We start from the raw sequence: 20336 nt of genomic DNA on the forward strand, positions 1-20336 counted from the left end.
AACATTTGACACATACAATGATGCTATGCAATAATAGATGAGATAATATAAGGGGCATCATTTTCGTCCGCTTGACGTCAGTCCCGGCGCGACTCGACCACACGTGGTGTCTAAATTCCTATCAAATTCGCCTTTCAAGGCGTCAAAGTACCTAACCTGTGAATTGTCTTTCATGAATCTGGAAAGCACATGCGGTCGAGCCGTGCTGGAAGTGACGTCATGCAGCCAAAAATGCAGCCTTTGAGGGAAGCAGACTGTGAATTTGGACGCAGCAAATCAACACTGCCAAATAGACGTAAAAATCTATCAGGGGTTTTTAGGTTCATTGAAGTGTAATATCTGGTTTAGAAACAATTCTGTTCAATCTGTTTTGGTCCAACACTACTGCAAGATCCAATTTTAAAATGTTTCTTATGCATTAATAAGCACACATGGATATCCATCGATTACGAACCCCCTTGCTAGGGACGTGAATATTTATCTTCAGTCTTTTTTTTTTTTCCTTTTCTTTCCCTTCAGAGAACGGGTTCGACTTCTGTTTGCGATGGTGCAAGAGGTGAAAGGGGTCATCCTTTTTCTCCACGTTACTTACCCCTCTTTCACTTTATGCTTCATTAACTGTTCTCATGCATTTTTATTTATTTTTTTTTAAATGCCCTTCCTCTGCCACTCTCATGGTCTCTCTCGATGCCTCTCTCTCACTCTGATTTTCTCCCTCCACAGGACGACACAGAGCCCTACTTTATTGGAATATTTTGTTTCGAGGCAGCCATTAAGATCATCGCCCTGGGCTTTGCATTCCATAAAGGCTCCTACCTCCGTAACGGATGGAATGTAATGGATTTCGTCGTCGTTCTCACTGGGTGAGTCCTTCGCCCTCTGGGTGTCGGCTGTATCATAAGTGAGAGAGTCACTTCTTTTGTTTGTGTGAGCCTTGTGACATAATTTTGTGGAGTCATCTTCGACCTGTTAGTTTACTTTTGTACTTTTGTTTTACTCCATTACTTTTGACCCTTCCACTTGAGTATCTTCAAAGCAAGTACAGATAAGATGATTGATGCTTTCGTGTAAAAATTGGAATATGAGCATTTTTTTTCCCGAACTTTGAGTGTCCATTAAGCTCCTGTTAGAGTGGCTGCGGAGCAGACTCTGGGTCTTCAGATACTTACAGATATTTCCTATTATCAGACAAGAAGTGAAGATGTTGCCTCTCAAATAAAGCAATCATCAGGTCACTAGTTCTTCGCAATTACCGGAGGGATGTCAATTTAGGTTTTGTCTCAAGAGGAAGATGTTACTTTAATCCACTGATGGCAATCAGAAGGGCTGGAGGAGGAATGTTGATGCTGAGGGGGGCGCGTGTGACCCTGGGGAACATGCTTTTTTTCCCCGCCGTACTACAATAAAGTGTAATTGCACATCTGCTCCAGTAGTTGGCAGTGGCGCTCTCCTTGCCCATTATACACAACGAGTATTAACTACGGTCTAGGTTAGTTTTGCACCGAAAATACTATTATTAGCGTGGGTGGTGGTGGGGTGGGAGGCGCGAATTGTTTTCTTCATTCTGTGGGGGGGGGGGGGTAAAAGAAAAGAATTGAAAAGCACTGATGTAAGTCAATATACAGGAATATTAATATAATATAACCATTCTGATCCCTTCTTAAATTGTGTTAGCTTCTCAGTGCTAATGTCACTCCCTGGAAGTGTTTGAAGTGTTAGTATTAGTAATTTCGCATTCTAAAATGATCAGGAGCTACATGTTGTGGCCGTGTTTTAGGTTAGGTCCTTTATGCTGTTATTTATATAGCTTTATTTTGTCAAACAGATTTGGGCATGGGCTGATGTCTTTTAGTATTTCAGATATTATTGCTCTAAATTCTGCAGACCCAGACACAATTTCCCCAGCAGTCCTCGCTCAGCGGACATGTGCAATCCATTCAGAACCTTGTCACCAACGTCAACACGTTGGCCATACAGCTGATCTCCAGCGCTTTGCACCAGACCTTAGTGTTCCAGTTCTTGAGATTGGTCTTGGTCTCAGGACTGGTCTCGAGGCCAGATTTGAAGGGTCTCGGCCTCGTCTCAAAGGCAATTTCGTCCCATTTGGGTCTCGGATAGGGCAGGCTGGGAATTTTTTTTTTTAACAAGAACGGTCAAGAGTATCAAGACCAGGCCAGTGCCACTGTGATCACTAATAAACGTAGAATACAAGTGATGCACTGCCTTCCTGTTATCGGCCTGAGTGCCACGGCCTGAGTGTATTTAAAAATAACAAAGCAGAATTTGTTTTTGTTGCAATTGTCATGAAAAAAATAATTAGTCATTTTGTGATGCAGTCTTGGTCTCAAGTGTTGGTCTTTTCTCGGTCTCGATACTCTAGGCTGGATAAGGTCTAGGTTAGTGGAGTCTTGCCTACAGCACGACACCACCTGCTCGCACCCATTCCGAAGTGTATGCGTATTCTTGGATCAGCCGTTTATTAATCTGTTATCTTGAAAACGGCTCATGGCATTACGTCAGGGCTCTCAGTCAGCGGCAGACTTGCCATTGAATTCAGGATTTTAGCCTCTGAGAGCGGATGGAATGTAGCCAGACAAAAGACAGCTTTTGTTTGCAGACTGTCTGAGAAGCTCTAAAACCGACTGTCGACTAGGGATGAACCCGAGTCACTCGAGCAGTTAATTGCCCTGGTGAATTGGATTGACAGTTGCATCAGAGAATACCACCGGAGCGCCAAATCTGCCCATCCTTCCTTCTTTGCTACTCGACTGGTCGCCCAGCCCTTCACAAGCCCCGAGATGCCTGTCTCCGGCCACCACCCGTTCTCGCTTCAGCATCGCACGTCGTGCTGCCGACACCCGTTTCGGATCTGGTGGCGCACGACCTGCGGCCGCCACCTGTTCCTGTTCCAGCTGCGCATGAACTCTTGCCACCACCCATTCCAGCTATGGCAGTGTATGTCCTGCAGCCGCCACCAGTCCTGTTCCAACAGTGCATCTTCTGTGGCTGTCACCCGACCCACACGAGCCTTGCAACCGCCCTCTCACCAGGCTCCGGCGACACAAGCCCTGCGGCCGCCTTCCGGTCAAGCGTGGCCTTCTAAATGGCCCGTGCGTTCGCTGTTCGAGCCGCCAACCCCAGACTCGCCCTCCCTTTTTATGTCTCCCTCCTGAAGCCGGACTCCTCAAATGTAACAGAAACATGATACTTTCAACTACTGATAACACAAACACACAAACTGTATATGAGAAGGATTAATGTCCTTATAATGTCATCAATTAGATGTTTTGCACCACGCGATGCATTCTGTTACCCAAGGGGCTTTACTGTTCATTATCATAGTTATGGACATTAGATAATAAATAAGCAATTTATGACTTATTTTCAGCTCACACCTTTGAGGGACCATTACCTGCCACGAGGGAGCTGAGCTGGACTGTGACGTCACGTCATATAACAGCAGTTGACTCGATCATTGACGCGATAGACGGTCTCACATTAGCATTAGCATCTAGCTTCTGATCAACGTCGATGGAAGCCTTCAATTCCCACAAATAGTTTAAAATTCGGTTTGGGGTCGTTTGTCTGGACATTCGGGTTTGCTCCGTGTCAGTCTTGTATTTCTTTTTATTTATTTATTTTTCTTTCCGGCTCAGGATCGAGAGTGCTATAACATTATGTCAGATTTCTTTTTCTTCTTCCCATGTTATCATGAAGCACTGTTGTATTCAATTTAGCTTTTTGCACTTGACTTGAAAAGAAGTTGTACAACGTCATAGTTTGATTACGGCCAGTATACATTTATTTCATTTTATTCATTTACGTTTTTAAAATTCATCCACTAGTGTGTTCTACGAGCTGTCCCAAATGCTGGACACAGAGATAATAATATAACGTCAAACAACATCATCAATATGAATACATCTTTTGATCATAATATTAAGATTAATAATGTCATTATTAATTTTGTTTAGTGTTGTTTCGGTTCTGGCAGGACCACCACAACCTGGCTCATTTGTTGGCTCACCACCCAAACAGGCCAGGCGTCGGCCCCTGCAATATAGTTACAGTTGACCCTCGCTATTCGCGGGGAATGGGGACCACGCGAGTGCAGCGAAAATCCGCATGTAATTGGCGCCCACTGAAATGCACCGGAGGAATGTACATTTTTTTTAAGCACTTTACTAAATTAATCGTACCACTAATCGGTAATCTGTATTTATTTCCTGCCACAATTCGGAATGGGCCTAAAAAAAAATCTATATCGGTTTGGTCATAAACCGTGGGTTATAAAGACACACACATGCGTCTGTTTGCAGTCTTGAGCGGGAAACTTTGCCAAGATACAATTGGTCTCATGTACAGTTTCTTCTGCAAGAACTTTCAGTCAGCACTTGTCGATGATAACTCATCCTCTGGAGCTCCCCTATAAGATGAGCGGGGAAATATGCCGCACAACTGCCAGTATTAGATACAGAAATCAAAATCATGTTATAACAGTTACAGTTTAGTTTCTTAATTCAATAGTTTAATATAATTAATTGTTAGCCCTGCAAACAGCCAAAAACTGTGTGGCGTTCTCATAATGTTGTTTAGGTCACATGCAATATAATCCAGATTATTAATGTCAATATTTCTCAGTCAATAAGAACACATTGGATAGGAAATAATTAAGAACTGGAAAAAAGGAATGACCATGCGTCGGTTTAAAAACTGCCATGAGAGAGAATGGGTGCAACAGTATTGTTGTTTTAGTTTTTCATTGAAAAAAAAAAAACGTCAACTACAACATGGCAGTGTGTCAGGATTAATCCTCCTTTTATCAGAATGAGGAGAGAAACAGCTTTTCAGTCTTGGTGAGCCATTGCTGACACAGCTGGATACAAATGAACGATTATATTGTGTGTCTCCATTTGGTTGCTAGGCAACCAATGTAGATAATGTGCCTTGGTGTGAGCAGAGCCATGTGTGTATGTGTGTGTGTGCAAAACTTGTCTTTGTGCTTGACATGGTCCTTTGGGTTTGGGGTTTGTAGGTCAAAGGTGGACAGAGTGAGCCCACATCAAAGTGAGGGCAATCACACGGCAAGGTGTTCTCATTGAAAGTTGTCATCCTGGGAGCTTTCGGCCCCTCATGTTCAACCGATGGAAGATCTAAGTCATTTATCCGTATAATGGCGCATTCACGATCCCTACAGAGCTGCACAGAGAATTACACTGCATTTGCCCGACACCTGTTTGTGTCATTTTCTTTTCTTGAAACTGCCTAGAGCAGTGGTCCCCAACCTTTTTTCCGCCACGGACCAGTTCATACAACTCCATAACGTTTGTGAACTGGGTGCAGGTGGCATAGTGTGACGAATGGGTTGGTGGGCGGAGCTTCATTGCACTACGTGACGAGCGGGCTACGTACGTGCTGTTGTTACTCATTTCGCTGTCTTATGTGTTTAATATTAGCATAATGCAACCAAGACAATTAGCATCTTGACATGCGTCAACTGCAAGGTTTTTTTTTTTTTTTCATTTTTGCTGCCCGTTCCAAAGTAGCTCGTGGCCCGCTGGTTGGGGACCACTGTCTTAGAGGAAATACCACACCTCTCTCTAATATCTTCTCCGATGTACTATCAAAGGTAGCCATAACTGGGGTGTTAAGTTAATTGCTTCATCCATTCAAACCGAAGACAAAATGTCGCTTGGCCTCACGTTTGGATACAACGGTAACGGGGTCAATCGAAGAGAAGGTACTCCTCCTCTTCTCTGAGGAAAAAAATATGAACATCGCAAGTGGTGGGTGGTGGTTATGCTAAAACTTTGTCTAATGAAAAATATTGTAGCTATCTTGATTCACAGCTCAAGTTGCTGATGTGCCAGTTATGTGGGAAGGCAACATGTGGGGTACTTGCCTCTTGCATGCCAAGTATACATATATATATATATATATATGGTCACTAATGCTTTCAATGCACAGCCCCCAGGGTATGTATTCCTCTGGTAACTGGGCATTGCCATTCCATGCATAATATGCTGTGATGTATCTGCACAAATATTCGTCAGATTTCTCTCCTTATTTATTGTAAAATTGAAGCAAGGCAGCTCTTTTACCTCTTTACGATGATTCAGTCTGCCCTTGATTCCAATGGCCGCGCTTAGTCCTTAGGCTAATTATGTTTGTACAGCCATCCAAGTCTAACGTAAGGGTCTAAATGATAATGTAGCTCGAGGCAGTGGCAGACCTTTAATCTGTTCTGATCAGACATTAGAAGCCGCTAATAAAAGAATGACTCTGCCTGTGTTGCCAAAGGCGTAATCAATAGCATGCCGTACTTGGCTGGCAAAGGAACAGTGACTCTGATGAGGAGTACTCGTATGCTCTTAAGATAAGGTTGGAGAGTTATTTCATTATTTGCAGAAGCTCTAATATACAAACAAAGTCTTGGGCTACACGAAAAAGTCCCATCATCTGACATTCCAAATACATGAATTTTGTGTCCATAAATGTAAATGGTGTTGTTGTTCTTAAAATATGTAACCCCCATGACCCCTATGCGTTTGAATGGAGCTTTCTGATAAGTGCATTGAAATTGTGGCAGTTTCGAGATTTCTCGATAAGACACGTGAATGGGTGAGTGTTTCTCCTGGTTAACCTTCCGGTGCCTCTTACTCTTTGACATGCGGCCATTGCTGCTATTGACCGAGCATCACGTGACCTTTTGGTGCCCCTGCAAACACGACGGCAACTACAATCTCAGGCTCCTGTTTTAACTAACCGAGAACAATCACCTCGCTGTCATCACCACGGAAACAGAGCCCGGGCAGTTATATGTATTCGTTTATTTATAGATATGTTTGATTCAGGAGCCCCGGCCTTAAGTGGTCAGGGCGAGTGTCGGTGCCTGTCGACTTCAAAGTTGTCAAGGCCTTTCATGTGCATCTCAGGCAATGGGGCGGACACAATCGGAAGCTTCAAAGAATGGTCACTGAGAGTGCAGAGGTGGGCCACATTTCTCTACATCCGGCTACATCAATAAATGCTCCTTTTGAACGTTGACCAAATGATCATGAAAGTCTGATGTGAATGGATGCACGTTGGGGCCGGACCTTACCGTGTAAGTTAAATAGGATCATGTTTGAAATTTTAGTCAGACCCGTCGCTGTAGAAAGTAGAGTGACACAAGTGACACTATCCATCATGAGGCAGTTAGGATTAAAGCGATGAAAATGGTAAACTACATTTAATGCTGATTAATGTTCTCCTCAATTTTGTTAAAAGCATTGAGATGATTCAAGCGTTAAATAATTGTTAAGAAGTGTTTGAAGGGCTGTATTTAGCTCTTAGTTGATGACAGACCTTCAAAATATTTGGGATAAGTATTATTCGCTGGACAGGAAGAAGGGGAACGTATAAAAATGTTCTTACTTGAAGCTCTGAGATCATTTTAATAGATTTCAACCTTGTATTGTTTTACGTAATATTTCAATTTCGTTTTTGGTTAGTTGTCAGTGTTTGTGAAACTTCATTCTCTTCAGCATTTAACGCAGCTGCATGTTATCTCCTCATCATGTTAAGATTTTGTTCTCTGAAAATTACACATTTACTCTTGTAATATTATAATTTTGTCATTGTAATATTGAATTTTTTTCTCATTTTTGCACCCTCTCATCTCGATTTTGCCACTCTTCATTATTAGTACCGTAATTTCTGGGCTATAAAGCGCACCTCTATGTAAGACGCAGTAGCTCTTGTTTGAAAAAAAAAAAAAACAAAAAACAAAAAAAGCAAAAAAACGATATACAAGCCGCACCAGGCTATATTTTTTTCCATGTTGAAAACAATTATTTGCTTACTGCGCAATTTTGTTCTGTGAATGCACATAAAGGTAGATAAACCGATTCTTAAAACAGTGCCTTATAATACCGCAACAACTTTGCTAATTAAAACAGAAGAGACTCAAGAGAAAAAAAAATCAAGATTTATTTAGCTGAACTATAGAGCGCCCTTACCGGTGATAGAAAAATCCACAGAAAAGCCGCACCATTGTATTTAGCCGCATGGTTCAAAATCTAGGAAAAAGAAGTAGCAGCATATAGTCAGGAAAATACAATATTCGTTGTGTACCTTGGAAATTGTATTGGAGAACCAGTTCTCCTTACTTATTAAAACCGGCTATACCGTATGTGATTTCAGACTATCCATAGAATTTTCTACATGAATGCATTTGAATCTCTCCTTGATGCGTTCAATTACGCAAGCACACATTCAAAGGCATCCTTTGTTTACATAGTTTTTTTTTTTCTACTGTTACATGAATGTGTCTCAGGTGTTTGAGTCCTCTCTCAGAGCTTCCCTGGTGGTGGTTGTGGGATTGATGCAACTCTCAATATCTAATCAACTGGCTGATGGTCATTGACCTGACAGGCGTCAGCTGTGTGTTGCTTTTCTATGTCTACGTGGGAGTCATGTTCTTGGTACAGACTGTTCTGATCAATGCCTCAGAGCGAGTTAGGGAGACCCCAATCCCCCCCCCCTCCCTCTCGCCCCTCCCATTTGGTGAACGTCATGTGCTGCTGATGGCATGTTATCCACCTTGGAGCTGAGACTGATTGCAGCTCTGCTTTGCCTGTCAGTTGTCACATGAGAGCTCTGAGGAGCAGGTGGGAACTCACGTGACTCCGATTGTCCCGAGGGTTTTGTCATTGAGCTTGGCAGTTCCCAAGTAATGAGGAAATAAATTAACCAAGCATATTAAATCCCCATTTTTACCAAGCAGTACAGTTCAGTTCAGTTCGTATGTGTTGGAACGGTGAATCTTTATCCGGCTTTGTCTTGCGTTCATGTGTAGGCTGATTTTTGTATCAGCTACCTAAATAGTGTGACGCTATAGCAGCATGATACGCGCCTATGAATTCAGCAAAGGTGATATTTCTTTTTTGACATACCTGTTCAATACAAAAAGGGGAGCTTTGTTAACAAAATAGAGCATCTGATGTTCTTTCCATTGTTGTACAGAATGAATACTGTAAATCACAGGTGTCAAACTTAGGGCCCGGGGGCCAGATCCGGCCCGCTGTATCATTTTATGTGGCCCGCGACGGCAAATAATGCACAGCTTCAGTTTTCTTGCTAAAATACCAAAATTGCAAATTTTCGTCAATTTAAAAAAAAAAAAATCTTTGTTACCAATCGCACTTTTAAAACGAATTAAACTTTTTCCTGGATTCTGATTTTCAAAACTAGTTATCCATCAGTTTGTTGTGTATATGTAATAAGATCATGATGATGATTTACTGTCATAATGGCCCACCGAGCAAAAACAAAACTATGACGTGGCCCACGAGAAAGATGAGTTTGACACCGCTGCTGTAAATCTATCAACTGAACAATTGGGCCAAAATCTATGTGAAATGGTCTGAATTTGTTATCTATTTTTTACAATGGAAAAAAATGCATACTATACTGAAATGAAATACTGCTCAATGGACACGTTAAGAATTACTGTAGTATTAAAAAGTAGATGAATTAATTTTTGAGGCTTTGAGCAGAATTGAGTATGCCTGTAAAAATGAACATTTGATTCATCCAGCCAGGAGCCAGATGGAAATATTTATGCTGCCTTAATGATAATTATATATTAATATATTATTTTTAATGATAATCAATTGTCTGGGCAAAATTCTGATTAATTAATGGCGGTGTATATGCATGTATTGACTGGCATATAGACCGCCCAATAATTGCATAGCGCATGACTGACAAAAAAAAATAAAATGTCAAATGACTGATTGAAATGAATGATTATTATCAGATTGCACAGTATTACATAAGAAACTCATTTAGATACTTTTTTGTAGGTCCTAAAAAGTAAAAAAAAAAAAAGCCACATTTAGACAATTAAATGTGCCTGGACTATTTAGATGACAAAGTATTTACCCACCTGAACCAGCAGCTTGGTGCCTCAATCTTAATACACATTACTAACTTGTAAATCAATCCAATTCTTTAGGGGGGCATTTTGGAGTGTTCCTGGCGGCTCATAAACAATGGTGTGCATAACTCAGTCGCTCTGGAGAGAAAATCGTGATATCCAACTAAGATTGGAGTGGAACCAAAACAAATGATGATCTTAATAATTCATGAAAATATGACGCTTTTTAATGAATCCTTGAATCATTTAGTAGATAAATGGTAGCAAAAAGCAGAGAGACAGAGGCAGAAAAATGACGGCAGTTTGTAACCAGCTAAGCATTGTGAAGCATTTAGCAAAGAGTGAGCCAAACAAATTCTGAATTTATTACTGTGTTGTGAATTTACTGCACTTGTTAATCGGCAGTTCATGTTTTACTATGTCATCTTAAAATATGATGATGTAGGTGTGTGGCTGTATGCTACTCATTACTGTTTCTCCCGAGATAGGATGAATCCTAAGAGAAAGAAAAAGATCATACAGGCTTCAATATTGGCAACATTTTATTTACGTTGAATGTATCCAGAGATTATATTCAATTGAGTCTCAAAAAGTCAAAGCACATTTATTTAATTAATTAAGTGAGAGTCATAATTCGACAGCTGATGTTCTATGTTGGCTTGTTGCTTGTCTTGTCGGCTGTGTGTTCCTAGGTGTAAAAATAAATTGAGACGTTTCACAATTCTCTGGACACTGACTACTAAGAAATGCTAACATGGGTCTATAAATCCACAAATACTTAGTCAATGATTCTATGTTGACCCAACGAACCCCATAAACAGGCCCCACCCCCCACTTATTAAAACTATGTCTCTCACTCATCAGAATCCCTCAAAATGTTTTTTTTTTTTTAGAGTTTAAACCACTTCCCCCTTGTGTTTTGATCCATCTTGAAAAAAAAAATCCTGCAAAATGTGTTCATGAAAAGACATATGCTGAAAAAAAAAATGGGATTTGCACCTGGCATTTGTTTGACCCACGTGGCTCGTCAAGGGGAGTCAGGGGAGAGCCAAATGACGTTGCTTGAGGGCGAGGATGCCAGTTTGTGTTCATCTTGTTGACATCCATTTGGGGTGGGACGTTTGCCTCGCCCCAGAAATAGATAGGCCGTTCGTGAAACTCACGAAATTCCCGATGGCCACCACACCCCCATAGTACTCTCTCTCCGTGTATGAGAGCTCCAACTGATTCCATTTCTAAATTATTAGAACATATAACTCCCACAGCTTTGCTCACTCTGTAAAGATACAACGCAAAATTAGCCAATAACAGAAAAAAATACTCTTTAGTTTTGATTTTTCAGATTGGACTGAAGATTTTCGAACACCAGAAGCTTGTGTTTGTGGCCTGCCACAAGACAAGACACATTCACCATTAATCATTGTTCTCCTCGTAGCCACCAACATCAAACACATCTATATCTCCAAATCTTTTGCTGCCGTCATAAACGCTCGCTGATTCACGTTCTTCCATGTCGCAGCTGTCCCAGTTTGTTCCCCCTGCCTTATAAGACCCCAAGATCTCAATCAGCCGAGATCTCAATCACAGTTGACCTAAACCTGCTCTATTTAGTTCGCTTTAATGTCGCCGCGTCACCAAAGAAGTTAAAAAAAAAGCACATTTGGTCAAAGCAAGGAATAGAAAGTAGTTCAAAAGTAGGGAGGCTATTTTAGATAGAAAAATCAATGCTTAAGTAAAAGTGCTGTTTCGTCAGTTCTCACCTCTGACATTGCACAGCTGTTTGTCCATTTCCACACACAACAAACATACATATATATATGTATATATATATATATATATATATATATATATATATATATATATATATATATATATATATGTGTACCAGTGTTATATTTTTAACCCACAATGGCCGAAGGATGGAAGAAGTGTGGATTAGATTGCAGACATGCTTGCATGGCCATTTTCAAGACGGACCTTTCAAGAGAAGCTCGCTCTCGGGAGCCGAGGTGGTCCAACACTCAGTAGTGCATAAATGTGTCTGTGTATAATTTCTCCAACCGCGGTGTCATAAATGATGGTAATATGAGAGGGATTTATTCACGCAGGACTAAGTAGGACTTTACTGAAGGCTTAGGTGAGAACTTCATAGCCTGCGACATTACGCTTGACAGGGAAACATATTTCTGCTAAAAATAATGTTGATTTTAGATCAAACTTATAACGTCGAAAAGCAAGCTTCTTTTGTTTAGTTGGCCCCTTGCTGTAACGGAAAGGCATTAATTTCAGTCCAGTTGACAGAACAAAAAATGCTTAAAATAAAGACACGTGCAACATTTTCTGCATATCAAACAATACAGAAATGACATTTAATCATGCACAGCTTTTCCAGTTGTGGCTTCTAAGCTTGATGACATGTTTGGATCTGATAAGTTGACTTGACAAGTCACAGCTGACGCCAACCAGCAGTCACGCCTCAGCTCATTAATATTCATGTCAATTGAAAGTGCATGATGCCATGCTGTGACTAAGTGTAACACCATGGAAGCTTTTATATCGCCCCAAAACGTCTTGCCTTTATCTGTTTACATGTTATGCTAATTAACATGGTGGCACATTGTACATTTGTATTATAAGTGGCCAGCCGCATCATCTGCTTGAAATATGACACCAAGCTTGTGGTTGGAAAGTGTGGCATTCTGTCTGAAAGCTTTCTACAGCTGACTTCTCATTATATCAGTGGAAAATTGGCAAACAAATAAAGACATTTTGTGTCGGTGTTAGTTTTGGCTGTTCGGGCTCAAATCGGTGTCAGCAAAGTAATGCGTGTCATTTCCTGCAGGCAGAGCGAGTTTGTACGCCACGCCGCAGCCGATGTGGCAGACTGGCAGGTTTCCATCTTCTCACACACGACTCAGTCCAGCGCTAATTTGTAATTTGTAGGAAATAGAGAACAATAACTGTTGTGTAATGTGCCGTAATCCCATTAAAATCTACACAGGCTACTCAAGCCAGCAAATACAAATATTGATGGCTAATGACTTGTGTGATTTATATACAAGAGGTGGACTGGATATACAATTGTGCCTTTACAAAGATAATAATGCTCAGTTTTGTATGTCCTTTTGTCGTTTGCTGTGTTGTGAATCTTTTGCTGACCTACACTACAGACTTTTGTAAAGTAGTATATACCGTATATGGAAAATCGTTAGTAAATTTTAAACACGTTAAAAGCTTTTCTTCAGGTGTTGAAAAGTGTTGAAATATTTACAAAATGTATTTTTTATTTCATCAAATATATTGTAATTAATATCTTTATAATAGTTTGAATGACTATACAAAGTGACAAGTTTTGCCGTGGAACCTCATGCAGGTAGTGTTCAAGTAAACATTTTGGCATTGTGACACTATAAGTAGCAAATATGAGGCAAAAAATAACTATGGCTAAATGCATGGTTTTACGCCACATATTTTGTTTCATGTCATGAAAATATGGAATTTTGGAGAATGGCACAGAATGCCAATTAAATGAGCTGTGTTTCAAAATTTGTAGTATATGCTGGTTTATATATTTTTAGATTTTAGTTGCTGGCCCTCTAATATCATACAGTCAAATTGAAAGTAAATCTGTTCAGATTTTTGTTAACCCCCGTAAACAATATAACTCCCTGTATAAAATATCTGTTAATATTATTATCCTATCCAATAATTCTTTCTTGGGAACTTGTGTGAAAATATTCATCAAATCTCCGCTTCACCTTCACGCATTTAGCACCTCATCATTTTTTTGCCTGTTTCAGTGTATGCTTCAGTTGGAAGCAACAGACATTCACAATAAAATAAATAGTGTGAACGCGATAAACTGATTGTCGGCATTAATAAAGTAGTGAATTCATGCAAAATTAACGTGTTAAATTGCCCAGTCCTAGTAAAAAAAATAAATAATAAATAATAATAAAAAAACAAAATAACAAAAAAAATACCAGCAGTTCATTCATTGTGCACTCAAATATATGCCATAACAGATATGTTATTTCTTATTTCTTTTTGGTGGGCACCAGAATGTGAATTATTGCAGTCACACCTGAAAGCGTATTAACAGATTATTTTTTTTTGAATTTTAATTTTAATTTTTGTAATTTTTTCGTTTACCATGTGAGAGATTCGCATGAGTCACATTCATTGAATCTTGTTTGAAGGAATCCATGGGCCTTGTTGGCAGTGGGCTTCTGCTCTTGTTACTGACCCCATCGCTTCTGCCATATTGTTCTCGAATGATTCCATCCTACCACACATGCTTCGAGGACCTCAAATTTAAATGAAACGCAAGTAATTACAATGTCTCAAACTGTGTCTTGTCCCTCACCATGTTTCCCTAAGTTAACCTCCAAGGTCTGCAGCTGTACGATGAAAATCGGCCCCTCTTAGCCGTATAATGCATGGATTGGCTCCCCTCGTCTCTCCCCTTCAAAGCTGAATCTCCAATCCCTAAAAGGGCTGGAAAGTGGCTTTTTGTGGCATCCCCTCCTGCTCCCAAGGATCTGCGTAATGGAGCGAATTCTGGTGCAGAGAGCTTGTGGCTTCACACCAAGCGAAGGGCGTGGGGGGTTTATTTATGTGCAGTGAGAGAAAAGACATTCCTCCTCTGGTTTCCTCCTTTCATTCTCATTAGATCTACGTGGAGGATGCTGCTTTCTGCTTCTAAAGCACTCGTCACCTCCTCCTCCTCCTCTTCTCCACCCCGTCTTCTCCTCGTCTCGCCTCAGTGGAGAGGCGCTCTGTTTGTTCGCCCTCCCCGGCCGGCCCTCTTGTAAGCGCACTCACTGTGGAAAACAGAGTCCTACACGAAGAGGTGTACAGCACAACGGAGAGGAGGGAAATGAGATAAGAGGCGGCTGAAGTGTTGGCTGACACAATATACAGTGTATGTAACCCTGTGATGGCAGGTGGACACAAAGGTAGCAAAAGGCAGCAAATTGGTGCACTAGAAAGAAATATGCAGTAGAATGTTTGAAAAAAAAAAAAGTTTCCCAACTAGGGTTCTGGTTCTTGTTTGTTTGACTTTGTTGTGAGGCACATTGGTCTTAAAAGTATCAAATGCAGCTAAGTTTACTATCTTACACCAGGACTTCTCCATTTGTCTTATAATGACGTAATACTGGTTGTTATTTGGCTGCAGGGAAAAAGTCCCATATTAAACTTTGTGATGAAGGCTTTAACAACGTAATGGTCGTAGGGTTTATGTTTTTTAGCTTTAGCATCATATAAGTCATTTATAAAGCACTATAAATTGTACTTTCATCCTCTACTTTCATGTCATGGATAACAAAGTGCACAGACAAAATGAACAACTCAGATTAAGATTCACGAGCAACGTGCTTGCGTACTATTCTTGGTTGTTCTTATTGTGACAAGGAAAAAGACAAAACTAATCTAGGCACACATTGCAAACACATCACTGCAGAAGAGAGCATGCAAAATGAGCGTTTCGTCCCAGAGACAGAACGGCCAGTCCATCTGCCCTGGGCGGACCGCCATTTTTGGGACATATATATATATATATATATATATATACACACGTGTGTGTGTGGCGGGCCGTGCATTTCACATGTAGGCCTTCAGTACTTAGTCCGACTAGAATAAATCCCCCTCATAATACCATCATTTATGACACTACAGCTGGAGAAATAATATACAGAAAGACACTTACAAACTACTGCTGTTGGACGACCTTGCTTCTCTTGAAAGGTCCGTCTTGAAAATGGTCTCGCAAGTGAATCAGCAATTAAATCCACGCTTTTCGCTCCTTCGGCCTTTGTGGTTTAAAAAAGCAAGAATATATTTTACATTTTCGAATGGTCGCCAGTTACGACTTCCAGATGTATTGCATAGCGCTGCCCTCTCACCAGTGAATATTTAATCACAAAACGCATTCATCACTTTCAGGGTAAGTCCAGCGAGAAGGCTCACTGTAATCAATTTGTGATCTGATTGGCTATCGCAACCGTTTTATCGACTCTGAAAGCCCATAGTCTGTGACAGACCAGATGCCCGCACAATTGTCTCTTAAGGCCTCGGACGAATTGTGCGTGCGACTGGTATCGTGAAATCTGCCTGGCAACCCGAGCTAGCTGAATTCCGATTGGATAAAAACTCTCCCTAAAAATACAACACTGGAATATAACATCAATGTGAGGAATATGATCACGATTTCTTGATTATGTTAGGCCAGCAGGGAAGGCCTTGACGTCCCACCACTGATCACAAAACATCACAATAATCTCAAAATGTGTCTGCCTCTTGCTGACGCAACGGTTGTTGAAGGCAATCATGAGTTAATCTTTCTTTCTTTTTCAAGTACGACAAGAATTTCTTGAGTAGGTCCACACATAAAAATGATTGCCGCTATTTCCTCTGTCCCAACACCTCTCCTGTCGTATCAGACCTACATGACATCTTTTCCAAAAATATAAGTCAGAATAAGAGATCGTTTTAAAAGTGACAAGTTGAGATTGTATACTGTTTTGCAGTGCGACTGAAAGTCCTGCGAGTAGCAGGTGTGCTTTGTGATCTGTGACTCGCGGAGATCTCTCGAGAGTCGTGAAGTGTAAATGGGAAAAAGCGTCAAGCCTCCATGTCGACGAGCCTGTGTTGAGTTGTCCTTCAGCAGATATCGTCAAGGTCTTCTTTCAATGAACAAGCGCTTTGATGTTATGAAATTGGGCTCTTCTGCATGTATTTGAGCCTGACCACATTCAGTTAATTGTCAGAGATTTGTCACATTTTTGCTTTTGCTTTTCCTTGTAAGGCTTTTAGGGTGTTTAAAAAAACGCAACCAAAATGATCGATTTTGTGGAGCATATTTATAAAGTCCTATTAAACTGGCAGCACTGCTGATGGTGTTTATGTGCCAAAACACAATTTAATTGCTCGTAAAACTCAAATATAATTTGTCCACATCCTCAACATTCCTCATCTTTACACCATAGAGCGATTGCCAATCAGTGGTAGTTATACACAAAGCTCATATGAATGCATCTTGGACCTCACAAGAGGACAACTCAGCAATCACCATCTACGTCTTTTATCATCCAAAACTGAACTCCAGCTTGAAGCATTCTGGTGATCATGCCAAATACACCGACTGATCTATTGCCAGCCTATAAAAGAACTCCCGTCGTAATTTATTGAGTCAAAGGTCGAGCTTTCTGAAAATGCATTTTAGTCCAACGGCGGGCAATAAATTATCAAGGGATCCGCCTACACCAGTGTGACCAACACACGGGTCACCTGTCAGGCTAACAACTTTTAATTTTGACTTAAGAGCTTTTCCCCTACGATAAGCGATTCTATCTGGTACCTTGCGCACTCATCATATGCCGATGAATCATTCTGTAAACGCATGTAACACAGCAAAGATAACGTGCACTCCACAAGAATTCATTTTACAACACAGAGGGCCCTAACTGTGCTCGTCTAGGAAAATACCAAAATAAAGAAGACTTCGTCCATACACTGCATTTTACGCTCGGCATGACAATAAGGCTCAGAATGTGATACAATACAATTGGCAGCGTTTTTGGAGCAAACTCAAATTTAAATTCTATTCACAAAAAAAGAAATGAAAAGAAAAGATGAAAAATCATCATAATATGACTGAATGAGGCCTCTTAAAATCTTGTCCCTGTGGGCATTCTTCAGGCATTCCATCTTCCCTCCATATTCCAAAAACATGCATGGTAGGTGAGTAAGTCTCACAATTGCCTAAAGCAAGGGGTGTCAAACTCCAGTCCTCGAGAGCGCTGTCCTGCATGTGTTCCATTTCTCGCGGCTGCAACACACGTGATTCAAATGAGCAGGATACTTATCAGGCTTCTTCAGAGCTTGCTGATGAGCTGATCATTTGAATCCGGTCAGTTGCAGCCAGGAGAGATTGAAAGCGGCCCTCCAGGACTGGATCTTGACACCCCTGGCCTAAATGAATGAAAGGGAGTGTGACTGGTTGTTTGTATTGCTATCAAACAGTCCAGAGAACACCCTGCCTTTTGCCCAAAGTCAGGTTCCTGCTCACCTGTGACCCGAATGATGAATCCATCCATCCATTTTCTAAGCCGCTTCTCCTCACAAGAGTCCCGGGGTTGTTGAACCTATCCCAGCTTTCTTTGTGTAGTAGGTGGGGTACAACATGAACTGGTTGCCAGCCCATCGCAGGGCACACATTGACGAACAACCATCGGCGCTCACACCCACACCTGTTCACTCAAACTATCATGCATGTTTTTGGAATGTGGGAGGAAAGCGGATTACGCGAAGAAAACCCACGCAGGCATAGCGAGAACATACAAACGCCACACTGGAAGGCCGGAATCGGAATCGATCCCCTGACCTTTGCTCTGTGAAGTCATCGTGCTAACCTAATGATGCAGTCTCGGGTATCGTTGACCTGCTACGACTGGGTCACACACTGGAACAAACCAAACACAAGATTAGGTGTACTACAGTATCTGAACAATCGAATACACTTCAAGCGCTATATCTAAAAATGTATTCACAAATGTATTAAGTAATGTTCACTGAGAAAGAGTGTAGCTGTTTATTCTTTTTTTTAAGTCCTCGATGTGTCATTTGCTTGCTATTCTACAGTTGCCTACTTTCTTTATACATTTTGCGTAAACAGACATGAACAGGTGATAATGTAAAAGTGGCCTTTTAGCCATCTTGGTGACTGCTTTCTTGCTGTGTATCCAAGCTACAGCTGAAAAAAAAAAAAACGGTATAAAGAGACAGATGGGACAGTGGGAAGGCAGTAATGGGCGAGACTGGGAGAAAGCTCAAAGCGGAAGCAGGAACATCCAGAATAGCAGAGAGCAGGACTGAGACAATTTGAGGGCGATGCTATTCTTTGGATTCACTTGGAGGGATAGGAAGAGAATGCCTGCGAATGATCGGAGCGGTCACTCCGACTGCTGCTCGATTTAAAAGAAAGAGAAAGAGAGAGAAAAAGATTTCGTGCACACGTGCAAATCTTCACAGCAGATCGTCATTTTCAAATGGGCTTGTCTGTATTTACAGTAATTATTCTTCAAATTTGAAACACACTTCAATGGCACTTTTGTGAGCTCGAGCATATGGTCTGATTCTGTTGTTCTTACATGAATCACAACACATGCTGTCAGAATGGTTCCTGGTTCCTGGGGGATGGGGGGTGGGTTGCTGTTATTACTGTTACATTGAATTTATTATTTTCCATTCTTCACATCATGTGACAGTTAGGCCTGTCCAACAGCATTAGCATCTGATACTTCCTACTATTTTAATTTTGCAGTCAGCTACCATCACAATGAATTTGAAATAGAATAGTCAGTTCACCCAAAAAATAAATAAATAAATCATGCCGAGTACATCCATTATTGGTGACTCAAAAATATTTGGACAAAGTTTCATTGTTATGTATGTATGTGTCTCATTATTATGTCTCAAGACAACAACCCTTTCGGCAGCAACACATAACAACTGTTCTAAACATATTATTTTGTCCAGATAGGCTGTTGTTTCTAGTATTAAATTTTAACTTTTTGTATTCAGTTTTTGTGACTGTTATGACACGCTTAAGGACAAAGGCACTGCCGTCAGTCTCCTGTCTACCAAATTGGCAAACACAAGTGAGCCTTGCGTTGCTACAAAACACGGGTAAGAGCTAACTGACAGCAAAAACAGAACACAACTGTGATAGGACATAACAATTTTTTATTGTTACTAGGTAAGACTTCTGAACAACAAATGATGACTAACCTTAGGATATATAAAGCCTGGTTTATCTAAATAGCTGTATTGCATTTGTTTGTTCATATTATTTACCAATTGTATTCAGTAATTGTATTATCGTTGTTTTAAGAGCATTCTTTCATTTTATAATAAAACCTGACCAGCCAAGGTAAGGCAGCTTTATAGCACGTTTCATACGCAATGTCATATCATGTGCTCCTCATAATTAAAAGGACCAGCATTGACAAAAAAAAATAAATTAAAGATATTTCAAACTCAACTCAACACTAAAAACTTTCCCGATAGCTGCAGCTATAACAAAGCACTTTACAGATCGCATGACGTGAGCACGTCCGCCATGTTTGATGTGGCAGCGCCCCTGAAAACGAATGCTTGTCAACTTAAAAAATTCACAACCTACAAAGTGCACCAAGTCAATGCCTTTCATTCCCCGTTTAATTCATTAATTAGATTCGGGTCACAGATTGGGACCAGAAACTAGATATGTAGTTTTTAAATCTGATGATTTTACATGTTTACTCCCACACTTAGCGTATTTCAGTAGTTATCACCACATTAACAGTATGTCACTCATACAAATGTACGAATGAAAAAATATTCAGAATCACTTTCACGTTCATTGGCCACA

The 20336-nt window shown here is 40.7% G+C and overlaps 1 protein-coding gene across 1 annotated transcript in view; it reads left to right on the forward strand.

The window, feature by feature from the left end:
• cacna1bb (calcium voltage-gated channel subunit alpha1 Bb) overlaps positions 1-20336 on the forward strand; it is a 152235-nt gene that overhangs the window by 14474 nt on the left and 117425 nt on the right. The window contains exon 5 of the mRNA XM_088281236.1: positions 724-863. Coding sequence (XP_088137362.1) covers positions 724-863 — 140 coding nt within the window. The remainder of the gene's footprint in view (positions 1-723; positions 864-20336) is intronic.

Source organism: Idiotropiscis lumnitzeri, chromosome 18, assembly GCF_059441095.1.
Source record: "Idiotropiscis lumnitzeri isolate Australia: NSW breed Sydney's pygmy pipehorse chromosome 18, RoL_Ilum_1.0, whole genome shotgun sequence".
NCBI lineage: Eukaryota > Metazoa > Chordata > Actinopteri > Syngnathiformes > Syngnathidae > Idiotropiscis > Idiotropiscis lumnitzeri.